This window comes from Coregonus clupeaformis, chromosome 1 (genome assembly GCF_020615455.1).
Source record: "Coregonus clupeaformis isolate EN_2021a chromosome 1, ASM2061545v1, whole genome shotgun sequence".
In the NCBI taxonomy this organism is placed as follows: Eukaryota; Metazoa; Chordata; class Actinopteri; order Salmoniformes; family Salmonidae; genus Coregonus; species Coregonus clupeaformis.
In genome coordinates this window covers 13438530-13452911 of record NC_059192.1, presented here as the reverse complement: position 1 = coordinate 13452911, position 14382 = coordinate 13438530, and the positions used below count along the sequence as shown (strand labels likewise).

General features: G+C 43.2%; 1 protein-coding gene across 2 annotated transcripts in view; it reads right to left on the bottom strand.

Moving 5' to 3' along the window:
- Positions 1 to 11197: 11197 nt before the first annotated feature.
- Positions 11198 to 14382, bottom strand: part of LOC121532223 (protocadherin-15-like) — a 216720-nt gene continuing 213535 nt past the window's right edge. For both annotated transcript variants that reach the window (XM_045206129.1, XM_045206161.1), the window contains exons 37-38: positions 14044 to 14176; positions 11198 to 12527 (exon numbers count right to left, since the gene is read on the bottom strand). In XM_045206129.1, the coding sequence (XP_045062064.1) occupies positions 11958 to 12527; positions 14044 to 14176 (703 nt within the window). In that variant the 3' untranslated portion in view covers positions 11198 to 11957. The remainder of the gene's footprint in view (positions 12528 to 14043; positions 14177 to 14382) is intronic.

Genomic DNA, 14382 nt, shown 5'->3' with positions numbered 1-14382 from the left:
AGGGCGCTGCCTGACCGGAAAGTACTGGTGGCCTACTTTGGCTAAGGACGTGAGGGTGTATGTCTCCTCCTGCTCGGTGTGCGCCCAGAGTAAGGCACCTAGGCACCTCCCAGCGGGTAAGTTACAGCCTTTACCAGTTCCACAACGACCATGGTGTCACCTGAGTATTGATTTCCTTACTGATCTTCCTTCTCTCAAGGTAACACCACCATCCTGGTCGTTGTGGACCGCTTTCCAAGGCCTGCCGCCTCCTTCCTCTGCCCGGTCTCCCCACGACCCTGCAGACTGCGGACGCCCTGTTTACACACGTCTTCCAGGCACTATGGGGTACCAGAGGATATAGTGTCTGACCGGGGTCCCCAGTTCACATTCAAGGTCTGGAAGGCGTTCATGGAACGTCTGGGGGTCTCGGTCATCCTGACCTCTGGTTTCCACCCCGAGTCTAATGGGCAGGTGGAATGGGTAAATCAGGATGTGGGTAGGTTCCTGCGGTCCTACTGCCAGGACCGGCCGGGGGAGTGGTCGGTGTTCTTGCCATGGGCCGAATATGCCCAGAACTCTCTCTGTCACTTCTCCACTAACCTAACACCATTCCAATGTGTTTTAGGTTACCAACCGGTTCTGGCACCGGGTGATTGGGTCTGGCTCTGCCCCTCCGCCCACCCTGCCGGAAGGTGAGCCCGCGGTTTGTGGGGCTGTTCAAAGTCCTGAGGAGGAACAACGAGGTTACCTATAGGTTATTACTCCCCCATGATTATCATATTAACCCCTTGTTTCATGTGTCTTTCCTCAGGCCGGTGGTGGCTGGTCCACTCCTGGATTCTGAGGTGCAGGAGGCCCCTCCGCCTCCTCTGGACGTCGAGGGGGCCCCGGCGTACTCCGTATGTTCCCTCCTGGATTCGAGGCATTGGGTGGAGGGCCTTCAGTACCTCGTGGAGTGGGAGGGGTACGGTCCGGAGGAACGGTGCTGGGTCCCGGTGAGGGATATCCTCTATCCCTCCCTGTTGCGGGATTTCCACCATCGCAATCCGGCTCACTCTGCTTACTCTCCAACTAAGGTCCTTCAGGTGATTCCATAATGCACTGACTCACTGCACTCCTTCAGAGGTGCATTTTAATGAGGGAAATAAGTATTTGACCCCCTCTCAATCAGAAAGATTTCTGGCTCCCAGGTGTCTTTTATACAGGTAACGAGCTGAGATTAGGACCACACTTAAAGGGAGTGCTCCTAATCTCAGCTCGTTACCCTTATAAAAGACACCTGTCCACAGAAGCAATCAATCAATCAGATTCCAAACTCTCCACCATGGCCAAGACCAAAGAGCTCTCCAAGGATGTCAGGGACAAGATTGTAGACCTACACAAAGCTGGAATGGGCTACAAGACCATCGCCAAGCAGCTTGGTGAGAAGGTGACAACAGTTGGTGCGATTATTCGCAAATGGAAGAAACACAAAAGAACTGTCAATCTCCCTCGGCCTGGGGCTCCATGTAAGATCTCACCTCGTGGAGTTGCAATGATCATGAGAACAGTGAGGAATCAGCCCAGAACTACACAGGAGGATCTTGTCAATGATCTCAAGGCAGCTGGGACCATAGTCACCAAGAAAACAATTGGTAACACACTACGCCGTGAAGGACTGAAATCCTGCAGCGCTCGCAAGGTCCCCCTGCTCAAGAAAGTACATATACAGGCCCGTCTGAAGTTTGCCAATGAACATCTGAATGATTCAGAGGAGAACTGGGTGAAAGTGTTGTGGTCAGATGAGACCAAAATGGAGCTCTTTGGCATCAACCCAACTCGCCATGTTTGGAGGAGGAGGAATGCTGCCTATGACCCCAAGAACACCATCCCCACCGTCAAACATGAAGGTGGAAACATTATGCTTTGGGGGTGTTTTTCTACTAAGGGGACAGGACAACTTCACCGCATCAAAGGGACGATGGACGGGGCCATGTACCGTCAAATCTTGGGTGAGAAACCTCCTTCCCTCAGCCAGGGCATTGAAAATGGGTCGTGGATGGGTATTCCAGCATGACAATGACCCAAAACACACGGCCAAGGCAACAAAGAAGTGGCTCAAGAAGAAGCACATTAAGGTCCTGGAGTGGCCTAGCCAGTCTCCAGACCTTAATCCCATAGAAAATCTGTGGAGGGAGCTGAAGGTTCGAGTTGCCAAATGGCAGCCTCAAAACCTTAATGACTTGGAGAAGATCTGCAAAGAGGAGTGGGACAAAATCCCTCCTGAGATGTGTGCAAACCTGGTGGCCAACTACAAGAAACGTCTGACCTCTGTGATTGCCATCAAGGGTTTTGCCACCAAGTACTAAGTCATGTTTTGCAGAGGGGTCAAATACTTATTTCCCTCATTAAAATGCAAATCAATTTATTACATTTTTGACATCCATTTTTCTGGATTTTTTTGTTGTTATTCTGTCTCTCACTGTTCAAATAAACCTACCATTAAAATTATAGACTGATCATGTCTTTGTCAGTGGGCAAACGCACAAAATCAGCAGGGGATCTAATACTTTTTTCCCTCACTGTATGTGTTATAGAGACTGTAGCAAAGCTTCTTTTTCATGTATTATGTGTGTCTGTGTGTGTGTATATGTGTTAACCATAATCATTGCTTTTTTCTACAACTCTGTTTAAAATCCCTTATGGAAAAAACCACATGATTTCACATGTGGAAAATCGCATGATATCACGTGACATTTCCACATTTTTTGCATATGTGAAATCATGTGAAACCATGTTTTTTTGGAACACTTCACGTGAGGATATTTCACACAAAGTTTTACATGTGGATTTTCACATGTAAATCGCACAACCTTTCACATGTGGATTCACATTTTCACATGAGATTTCACAGGTGACGCCCTGCAAAAAATGTTTTGTCTTTATGATACACACATTGTACTTTTAACATAAAGTGTTTTAAACTTACATATTTGATGCACATTGCGTGTTTAGTTATACAGTAAGTATTATTCAACATGTCCTTACCTGGGATTTGAACTCCTAACCTTTTGGGTCACTGCATTCCAATCTTCTTGCTATGCCTCCATGTCTGTGTGAATAACTGATTTCAGATGTATTCCTAAATTTGAGTAATTGAAAGTAAATCTCAGCTTTGTTAAACATACAGTTGATTATATTTATCATGGTGATTCAGGAGTAACATTAAAACAGAATAATATGCCCCATCAAAATTAGACAACTATACAGAAAACCTTCAAATTACTGAAATAAATAAATTAAATCAATGATTAGAGAATAGTCAGATTAAGTTATAACTAAAATAGCAGTGCAGATGGCACTCTTTTGTTCGGTGCAAAATAGTATAGGTAATGAATGTGTGTCAGAATGCTACAGACTTTGTGGCGGAGCAGAAAGGTTAATGTACACCAGGTTGGGTAATGGTAACCAGTCGGCACAAGTTTCCATAAGATTTTTTTAAAACGGTCCCATTAAGTCAAAATGTGATTGGTTGATTCCACTGTCACTCCAAAATGTTGCCCTAATAAAGTTGAATGGGAGATGCCTTTATCTAGCTTCTGATGGCCTAGCCAATGGCTGACTTAGCTAGCTAGATTTATCTCCCCAGAGATCAGCAAAGAAAAATCCTGATTGGATCTGTTTTTTCTTCATCAGTGTTAACCCTTTCCAACACAAACTGAAGAGATTAAATAAGAACATCATTGAAAATAATAATATAATTATACTATTATTATAATTATTTTATAAATCCTTAGCACTTCTCTGAAGGCGTAGAAGGCCCATTGTTCCCCGCTGTGTTTGGGTTAGTGATAATTTGTTGAGTGGCTCTATTTTCCCTCAGCATGTATTTCTTCACTATTCTGAATGTCTAAAGAGTCGATATGTTGTTTTAAAATATGAACACAGAAATACTGGAAATTTTTTACTCTTATTATTGTGGTGATTTGACAAAATCACAATCATGGTCCTGAATTGGACTCACATTTTTGACACTTGACTCGGTCTCGCCCCCCCTCCGATCTTGGTCTTGACTCAGATTCGATTTACTCCGGTCTTGGTCTTGAATCGGTATCGCTTTAAGTGGTCTCGAACACAACACTGCTGGTCGGTACCTTTTTTGGGTGCATGTGCAGATCATCTAGTATAATGGTATTGTCACGTTCGTTCAAGGACGGGTCAGACCAAGGCGCAGCGTGATATGCGTACATGTTTAAACATGTACGATAAACACACGACAAAACAACAATCCAAACGAAACGTGATTTCCTAAGGCTGACCACAAAACTAGCCTAAACACGGAACAAGATCCCACAACTACCTAGTGCCAATAGGCTGCCTAAGTATGATACCCAATCAGAGACAACGAGCGACAGCTGTCTCTGATTGGGAACCACACCGGCCAACATAGATCTACACATACTAGATAACACACATAGAATATACACAACATAGAATATACACACCCTGACTCAACATATAAGAGTCCCCTGAGTTAGGGCGTGACAGGTATAAGTTTCTACCCAATATTTTCAATTTAATGCTGCGTTCGTAACCATGTGGGAGGTGGGCATTTACCAGTTGTGAAGTCGTAAATACCAGTTGGATACATTCATGTGCTTTGAACTCGTTGAGAAACGCCAATTGGCTAATGGCCAACAAGCTGCGTCAACCATAAACTAAAAGTACAGCTATCATGCTTGTAATCCAATTATAGAGTTTAAAAAAACATATTAATAGATTGCTTTTTTATAAATAATGTTTTGTTACATTTAACTGCCGGAAATGCTGTTATCGAGGTTGTTTCCTTAGTAGGTGATGTCAGAGGTCAGCATGTGGGAGAAGTCAGAGCTCAGGGATGATAGACGCGTTTCCTACTAGTAATTACCAGTTGGAGGGCAGTTCAGGTGGATTTTTCCCAGTCGTATGTGGTAAATTCCCACTTCCCACTTGGTTACAAATGCAGGAGTAGGTACAATCATTACTGCACTTTGAAATATAGGTGTGAGCAATGTGCTGGCGGGGGTCATTAGCATATTTGGGAGAATGGTTAAAAATATGTTGTATTTGTGCCAACCGTCAGTGGAAATGTTGTACCAGTTTAAGTGGGTTTATCGTTATGTTGATAAAGGTTGAGCATCTCTTTTGACATGGTCAGTTCTGCAGTGTTTGTAAGAACTTGTGGTAATCAAGAGTGGCACTGTTAAGAGGTTACTCTGCTTTTTCCAAAAGCTTCATGGCAGCTGGTTCACAGGAAGTTAATGTTTATTTTCCTCCAGGGGACAATGACACAATGTTTTCATACCATTAGACTGATACTTGTTCTCATACCATTAGACTTCTACGTGTTCTGATACCATTAGACTGCTACTTGTTCTCATACCACTAGACTGCTACTTGTTTTCATACCATTAGACTGCTACTTGTTATCATACCATTAGACTTCTACTTGTTATCATACCATTAGACTACTACTTGTTCTCATACCATTAGACTGCTACTTGTTATCATACCATTAGACTGCTACTTGTTATCATACCATTAGACTGCTACTTGTTTTCATACCATTATACCGCTACTTGTTATCATACCACTTGGTTGATACTTGTTTTCATACCACTAGATTGCTACTTGTTCTCATACCATTAGACTGCTACTTGTTATCATACCATTAGACTGCTACTTGTTATCATACCATTAGACTGCTACTTGTTTTCATACCATTAGACTGCTACTTGTTATCATACCATTAGACTGCTACTTGTTTTCATACCATTATACCGCTACTTGTTATCATACCACTTGGTTGATACTTGTTTTCATACCACTAGATTGCTACTTGTTCTCATACCATTAGACTGCTACTTGTTTTCATACCATTAGACTGCTATTTGTTTTCATACCACTAGACTGCTACTTGTTCTCATATCAAGGACCTGTTTCCTACTGTAAGTAGAGGTGACACACTGAATGACTATGGGATGATGAGGCTGCACACAAAATACAGCTGTGCTTACTGTGCATAGGGGAACACATCATTTACCAGCAGTATGAGGCGTGTGCATACCTCCATTCAGGCCTGGTTGTAGGAAACATACAGATCCATTTACAAGCAGTGTTTGGTAAGATGACAATACTGGGATTGTGTCATTCAAGGCAGGGGTTTAATTGCATCAAATTAGACAAGTTGACAAAATACAAACGGTAACGTGTCATTATAGTTCCATAGTGTTGTTTGATGTTGGGTGGAAATACTAAAGGGAAGACTTGAAGAAAATACCTAAAACAAATCCTGTGTTTGTGATACCATAGCAACCTCAACCTGAATCTAATGCCTGGCTAGGCTGCTAAATAACAGAGTCCAAGCTTGAAGCATCTAGTAGGCCTATCAACAATGGGAACTGGGTTCAAACACATTCAGCTACAACTGAACAATAGGTGGACGATAATCCAACATTGTGAATAGAACAGTCATCGAGGTCGATGTCATTAAGGCTTCTACCTCAATATATTTAGCAGTTACAAATCTTGTGCTTGTTGGATTGTTGTCAAATGCATTCTCACACTCTTCTAGATGCAGCGTGACTCAGCAGCTGGAGCCAAAGGTAAATGGGGTGAACCAAGTAAAAGCAACAGAATGATGGCTTGCCTTGAATTCCAAACTATTCAGGGAGTCAGTTGAAGTTATTGGCATGCAACTCATAGATACTAAAGAAATCCAGCTTATCTAAAACACTTGGGAAAATCAACACCCAGTGTCTTTACGAGCACAGGGGTGTTTTCTATAGTTTCTCTGAGTGTGCAGTGAGTGGGTGGAACGAGGATGCCAGACGCTGTGGTCGGACCAGCATCACATCAAGCCATAACAGCTGTTATAATGAGAACAGACAGTCAAATTCTCATTTATAAATCTCTCTTTAGGGCCGGGTCCACCAGCAAGACTCAGACCATGGAATTTTTTGATTGTCTCATCTAATTTGGTTTTAACAAGATTCCCCGCTGGGGCTCCATTCCACATTAGGAGTCTGTCGGATGGCTGGCCAACTGCTCTGTTGGCTACAGTTAAAGTATCAGAGGAAGTACTGAGCCTGAAGCAACCCATTGCTGTGAGTCGATGGTATATCATGATTTACCTGGGGTGGCAGGTAGCTTAGTGGTTAAGAGCGTTGTGCTGGTAACCGAAAGGTCGCAGGTTCTAATCCCCGAGCTGACTAGGTGAAAAATCTGTCGATGTGACCTTGAGCAAGGCACTTAACCCTAATTGCTCTGGATAAGAGTGTCTGCTAAATGACAAAATTTGTTTTACTTTATTCACAATGATTGATTGATATATCATGATGCCTCACATGTATCCAGAGCAATACAATTATGATCCAAATAAAAATGTGTGACATGGTTGCCTCTAACATTATTTTCATAATTTAACCATGGAAGACATTTGGCAATCTCACAAATCCCCATTTGTAGTAGCTGTGACTGTTACTTCCTGTTCTCTGTTGGGTGTGGTGAAGTCAGGAAGTCTACAAGAGTTTTTCACCTGTGGAAAACAATATGTATAAAACAGTACTTACTTTGTTTAAAGATGACATTATTTGACCCAATGAGTGTAATTTTGAGGAAAATATCTCCACAACATGACCATACAGGTACTCCCCTTCTGGAGACGATCACATGCTGCCTGCAACCCAATTCCTGTTTTCTTACAACTGGTTCTAGTGCCATGGCGGCAAATGTATGTATTCTAATGTCTGCGCAGGAGACATGCATAAAGCACCCCCTTATTAACTGGGCCCGACTGTGCCAAGCTTATATTTTTCTATAGGCCCTGCGTTTTGAGAAATAATAAAACGCTTGGGTGGGATGCCATCAACATTATTTACTCTGTGTATGTTTGTGTGTGCGGGTGAAAGGAGATCAAGAACATCTCTCAAATGCTACCTTAGACTGCATGCACACTACATCAATTATAAAGCACCCAGAACCTACAACATATAGTTTAGAAAACCAGAAATACTCAAAAAATCTATACATGGTGCAGGAAAATGGCTGTATTATAGGTTTGACATTTCACACAGTCCTGCCATTATACAGTGTGACATAAATTGGGATAACATTTGGAAAATATATAAACAATGTTGTAAAGTCAGTGATTGTCCAATGGACAACGTCAACTTGTGTTGTTAGATGTGGTCCATCTCTAAACGCTGTTCAATATGACCACAGAGTTATTATCCACCTACAGTCAACATCTCTGACGTTACTGTTGTGGGCACGTGTGTGTGTGTGCCTGCATCCTTGTGCTTGCATGTGTTTTGTGTTTCCTTTGTATTGTGCTGTATTAGCTTCAGGTTCTGAAACTCTTCTTCTGATCTTTCTGCTAGTTGTAGAATTTAAAGGGACCATGATGCTTGGCTGCTGCTGCTGCATAAATCTGCGGCTTGTAATTATTCACTTAATTATTTATTTTGGATGTTTGTTTGAAATATTTCAGTGGGGATCCATAATGTGCAGATCAAAGTGGATAATGTCATTACAGCCTGGTCACAGGGTACAGGTAATCTTGTCATCATTTTTAATTGTTAATTAGAGTGCCTCTCCTTGTAAGTTATTATCTCTCTCTCTCTCTCTTGGCAGGTGTTCAAGAGCAGTGTAATTCACTTGTTTACTCACATGACCACTTATGTGGAGATAAACCATTGACTTTGAGTGCTTTGTCAGTGTGATGCTGCCTGCTGGTGAAAAGTCAACTTTGAGTAGCTCAGGACATGTTTAGAATAGATTATTAAACGTGGTGCTCTACCTGTGTAGTTACATATTCATAAACAAGGGTCTACCCGTAGTCATTTCTGTGCAGAAGTGAAGAGTTTGTTTTGCAGGACAAGTGACTGTCATTATACAACTCTTGCAATTAAAAACAATTGATATCATTGGCAGTTAATTAAACATGTTAAAGTAACTGTCTAGTGAAAATCTCACTTTTGAAAGTTCATGTTCTGTTAACTCATACGCAAATAATGTTGTTGACCAATACTCCAATACTCTATACTATTTGTAGCCAAAGCATAAATTGGAGGGTAAAAAAGTCAGAAACCCCACCACAAACAGACCGTTTCTCAAATGCTTGCTACTTCCTCATAGAACATGATGTCATGTTGGCTCATTGGCTGAGCTGGCCAATCAGCGGTTTACATGCGTGAATATTTTTAATGACCGGTATACGCCCACACCATTCTGTTATTGGGATACGCCCACATCATTCCAACACAGAAAAGCTGCTTTTTAACACACTTAATTACACTTTTTTGGAAGGAAAACTATTTATCTATTTATTTTTTATTTTTGGTCATTTAGCAGACGCTCTTATCCAGAGCGACTTACAGGAGCAATTAGGGTTAAGTGCCTTGCTCAAGGGCACATCGACAGATATTTCACCTAGTCGGCTCGGGGATTATATCTCTTATTGTATTTAATTATAGGTCTTATTTCATAGAAATCTGGAAACACTGGACAGTTACTTTAAATGCCTGTAATCAAAACAATTTAATTTGGTACCATGTGTTGATGTAATGCAAACTTCTTCACCTCCATCTACTGGCCTCCTGTAGCTCAGTTGGTAGAGCATGGCGCTTGCAACGCCAGGGTTGTGGGTTTGATTCCCACGGGGGGGCCAGTATGAAGAATGTATGCACTCACTAACTGTAAGCTGCTCTGGATAAGAGCGTCTGCTAAATGACTAAAATGTAAAATGTACTGGTGAACAGTAGTTACTAAAGCAATCAGGACCACACATCAGTTCTTTCTCTCTCAGGGCTCTCTCCACACTGTAGATAAAGACAAGTAAAATATATTGTGTCAGATGCCATCTAGTGGCTCACTTGATTCTTTAACAAGCCTGAAATAAACAGTGTAAACTGTCCAATGGTTTTACTTTAAAATAACTGGTTTGAGGTTTCATGTTAGGCGTCAACACAATATTTTAAGGAAATCATAATAGATTATGAGTTTATGAAACATTTGCATTAATATTACATAAGCCTGAAGTAAAAAGTGACTTGTTTTGAACAAATAAAAGTGTTAACATCCTCTCTGGCAAGAATACTTACCATTAAGCTATGGTAAACTCAGGAAAGCTGTGAGATTCTCCCCTATATAGGTATTTCTCACGCCCAGGAGAATTATAGTCGACTGTTTAAATGAAATGGGCCTGAAAGCCTCTCTGGTTGTCAAGGAAACTCCTTTGACAACGAGCCAGAGAAAGAGAGAAGTGCTGGTGGTGCCGGAGCAAAGAGCTTTTGGAGGTTTTGAGTGTTTTGGGAGTTTTCCAGCTCTATTTTCTCTCCCTGTGTCTGTTCTTTTTAAGGACTCCGTCTCCCAGAAAGCTTTGCCCTGCAGGAGAAATGCCTCATGAGCATCAACCGCCTGCGGTAGCATACAGCACAGTGATACTGATCACACACTTTTGAGTTAAAGCAGCTGCATATTCAGACTACACATTTCACAGGTTTGCCACTTCGAACCAATACTGTGACTTTCTGTTACGCTATTAGCTAATGATTACACTTATCGTTAAATGAATCAAAGAACAATAGAAAATAAATAGTATCACATGTTTTGAAATATTGGCATTGTTGATCTGTGACAAGTGTAAGCCTTGGGCAGACTTGAAGAAATTAGAAGTTGACAAATAGATAAGCTTAGAGTCTGTGGACATGTGGATATGATTCCAGGGTCGGAGCACACTACTTCTCAGTTCTTATAATTCTCCTCCTGCTCTTTGTGCATGCAAAATCACCCTGTGTATTCAGGAGTAATGAGGCTACCTCCATCCTCTGGTTAATAAGTCCAAATGACTTCAATGTGTGCGCACTGGAATCGCTATAATCGGGCAATTTAGTTAAATCAATCAAATGGATGTTCTCCTTCCAGAAACCATTAAAAATTAACACTTTCTTCTGAAGTTCTCTAGGTCTAGTTAATAGTCAACAAAGCACTCGAAATGTCATCAATATCATACTGCTGATTCTCAGAGCAGAAGCAAACACATGGAAATTGAACTGACTGCAATGTCAATGCTATGCCCATTTTAACTGGGCATAGCATACACTGAGGTTTTTGGATTTTGATTTTTAACCATTTCGGAGAGGGGAAAAAGGACTAGATGAATAAAACTAGCAACAGTTTGATGATAAATGTTTATTTCTGTTTCCATCATTAGGTTGGAACCCAGACAGATGAAGGCGTATTTGATATATCAGTGAAGGCAGCACTAGAACAAAGATTACTGCATTGGTTTTTCATGTGCTTATAAACATCACACGGCCATTACGAATATCGATTCAAAACCAGACCACAACCAGAATTGTTATTTCAAGACATGGCAAATATGCAGTATGCAGGAAACAGGATAGTATTTCAATTATCCCTAAAAAATGTAACAATCTGTATAAAAATGACAAAAATAACACTGTATTCGAGTCTGAGTGACTTTTATGATTGGGGCACAGGTAAAGGCTTATGTGGACAGCAAGTGCATCCCTGATCAAGACTTTTCAAGACTCTTTGTGTCTCCGAGATATTTTTATAAACTCCTCTTAGGAAAGAACATTCTAGAAGTGACAACATTGGGAAAATAGCATGTTTTATCCTAAGTAAACTCAAATGTGTTAATATTCTGTATTTAAAGGAACCCTAATAGCTTACTGGTTGCAAAAACTTTTGGATGGATGTAGCTAAATAGAGAGAAGCCAATTTTTAAAGATGAATCCAATTTAATTGCGATGCTGCTTTTGTAGGCAACACTTTTAACAAGAAACCAGTGGATTACTGATAAATAAATGCAAATATAATACTGAAATAAAGTGGAATTAAATTGAGATGTATGCCATGAATTAAGTAATTGGGGACAATACTAAAAAGTTCATTTAGTCACATACTGTAGCAAAGTCAAAATACAAAAGTCACAGTTTTGTCATTGGTATGTGCAGATTGTTCCAGGGCCCCATCCATAGTTCCTCGTCATCGGAATGGGTGCGATCACTCTGAGACTCTAATGGTTCTCTCACGTCCTCATTGTCCACTGTTGACTCCTGCTCCTCCGTGTTCCGTGTTCTCTCACTCCTGGCCTTGGTGATGTTGGACTTGGACGCAATGCTCTCGGGGCCTGTGGTGCTGGAGGCCAGGGAGCCGCTGGAGGGCCGGGTGTTTAGGTTCTTGTCGGCCGAGGACGTGGTCGCCACCGGGCTGTTAAGTGGCAGTCTTTCCTCATGAGTCACCGCCAGTTTGTCTAGTTTCTTAAAGTGCTTGCCCAGCCGCACAGGGGAGTTGACCTTGATGTTGTTTGAGTGGGCGGCCCGGCGGGTGCGTATGACCGAGCCGTTCTGTGCCAGGTACACGCTGCCGTTGACGTTGCTGTGGTTGGTCAGGTTGGACAGCCGGTTTCTTTGGGGCTCCAGAGCGCTGTCCTCCCCCGTGGAACTAGTCTCATACTCCCTGTCCACCACCAGCTTGATCCGCTTCTTCCTCCCGTACTGAACAACAAAAACAAACAGACAGATAAACAGATATACACTGAGTGTACAAAACATTAGGAACACCTAGCGCTTCTCATCCTGGTGGATCTAAAGCTCCTGGAGCTTGGGTTAGAGACTCTTACTCTGCTAAGAGAAGATATCTGTTCTCTCCCACTGTGCTGTGCATAAGAGGATGTTCTCCTGCTGCCACTGCTGCTGCCAATGCTGCTGCCACTGTCCTGTCTAATTTGACTGTGGCTGGAGACCACAGAGGATCTTCTGCTGGACGAGGGACGAGGCTGTCTGTGGCCGTGTCCCTGGCTCTGTGACCTCCTCTGCAGACGTCACACTCCTCTTCCTCAGTCTCTGATCCTGACCTTTATCGGACTCTTTCTTCTCAGAATCCCCAGCCTCTCTCTCTCTCTGTCTGGGACTCCTCCTCGGTCTCATACTCCTTCTCTGAGTCCCCATCTGACTTTGACCTCCTCTCCTCCTCCTCAGAATTTCCCTGGCTCTCCCCCTGCTCCTCGTCTGGATCTACAGCCCTCTCCTGGGCCTCCTCTTCGCCTAAGTCTCCTCCAGAGTAGCCCCTGCTATCCAGTGTGGAGGATGAAGCAGTGCCGCTCCTACTCCTCATGTCTGAGTAAGCCTCCCCTGGGACCTCTTTACAAATGCTCCCTGCCTCAGAGCTGCTGCCCTCCTGCTCACAACTGTCCCCAGCCAGGGAGACCTGCCACCTCATCACCCTCTCAGAGTCACTGGAGCAATGGGACCTGGACCCAGACATCCTCTGCTCAGCTTCAGAGCTCACACTGAGGATATCCTCCACGCTTGAAGCCTGCTGGATATGTTTATGCGTCTTAGCGCCTTCTCCAACCGCTGTTTCACCGAGGGCTCGGCCTCGTCTGAAGCCTGGAAGTAGCTACCATCTATGACCATCTACAGTATCACTGTTCATCCTCAGCATGCTGTTGGAGCAGTGGGCCTTAATTAGTTCAGGGAAGTCCCCACCATCTCCTCCGTCCCTCCGATCATTGGAGGAGAACTTCCAAGGGGAATATCCTGGCTTTGTTCCACGGGGGAACCGAGGGGGGCTCACCAGGACATTGCTGAGTTTCATGACTGCCTTTAGTTACTGAGCAGCCATAGAGGAGTGGTGGGGCTGGGAGTCTGCTGCAGCAGCAGTGCTGATGGTGGATGTTCCTGCTCTGGCCTGGGATGGGGGGACTGCTGGTCTCTAAGGACCTGTCTGGGGGTGGCCACTGGGGGGGGCACGGGGCGGTCATCTGCCCCGCACAGATGGCCTCCTCCCACCACGCATGGCTACCTATGTTACAGTCACATCAGCCCAAGCCACCGTTAAAGCCACTGTTAACCATTAACCATTACTGACCCATTACTGACCCAGGCAGGGGTTCCTCCAGGGACATCATTTAGTTTCACACATTCATTTTCATTTCATTCAAAGGTGCATCATTTTGAATCATACAGATAGCTATTGAACAATGTAACAATTGGAGATAAAATCTGCTACCTCTCCGTCTGACTCCTGTGGACTGTAATAGTAGTAGCTCCCATCGTCGTCCACCATCACCTCTCCATACTCTTCATACAGGCCTGTCGGAGATATCAACTTCCTGCGACTGCCATACTGAGGCAGCTCATACCTGGAGGGAGACACAACGGGTTAGTTATATACTGTACTGACAGACACACATACACAGACAGACAACACACACACGCAGCACACACACACGTACACGCACGCTCGGCACACGCACGTGCACGCACACACACACACACACTCGCAGCCATAACACAATTTATTCAACCTCTGTCCATACACTTATCAGTATAATTCTGCCAATTGTTT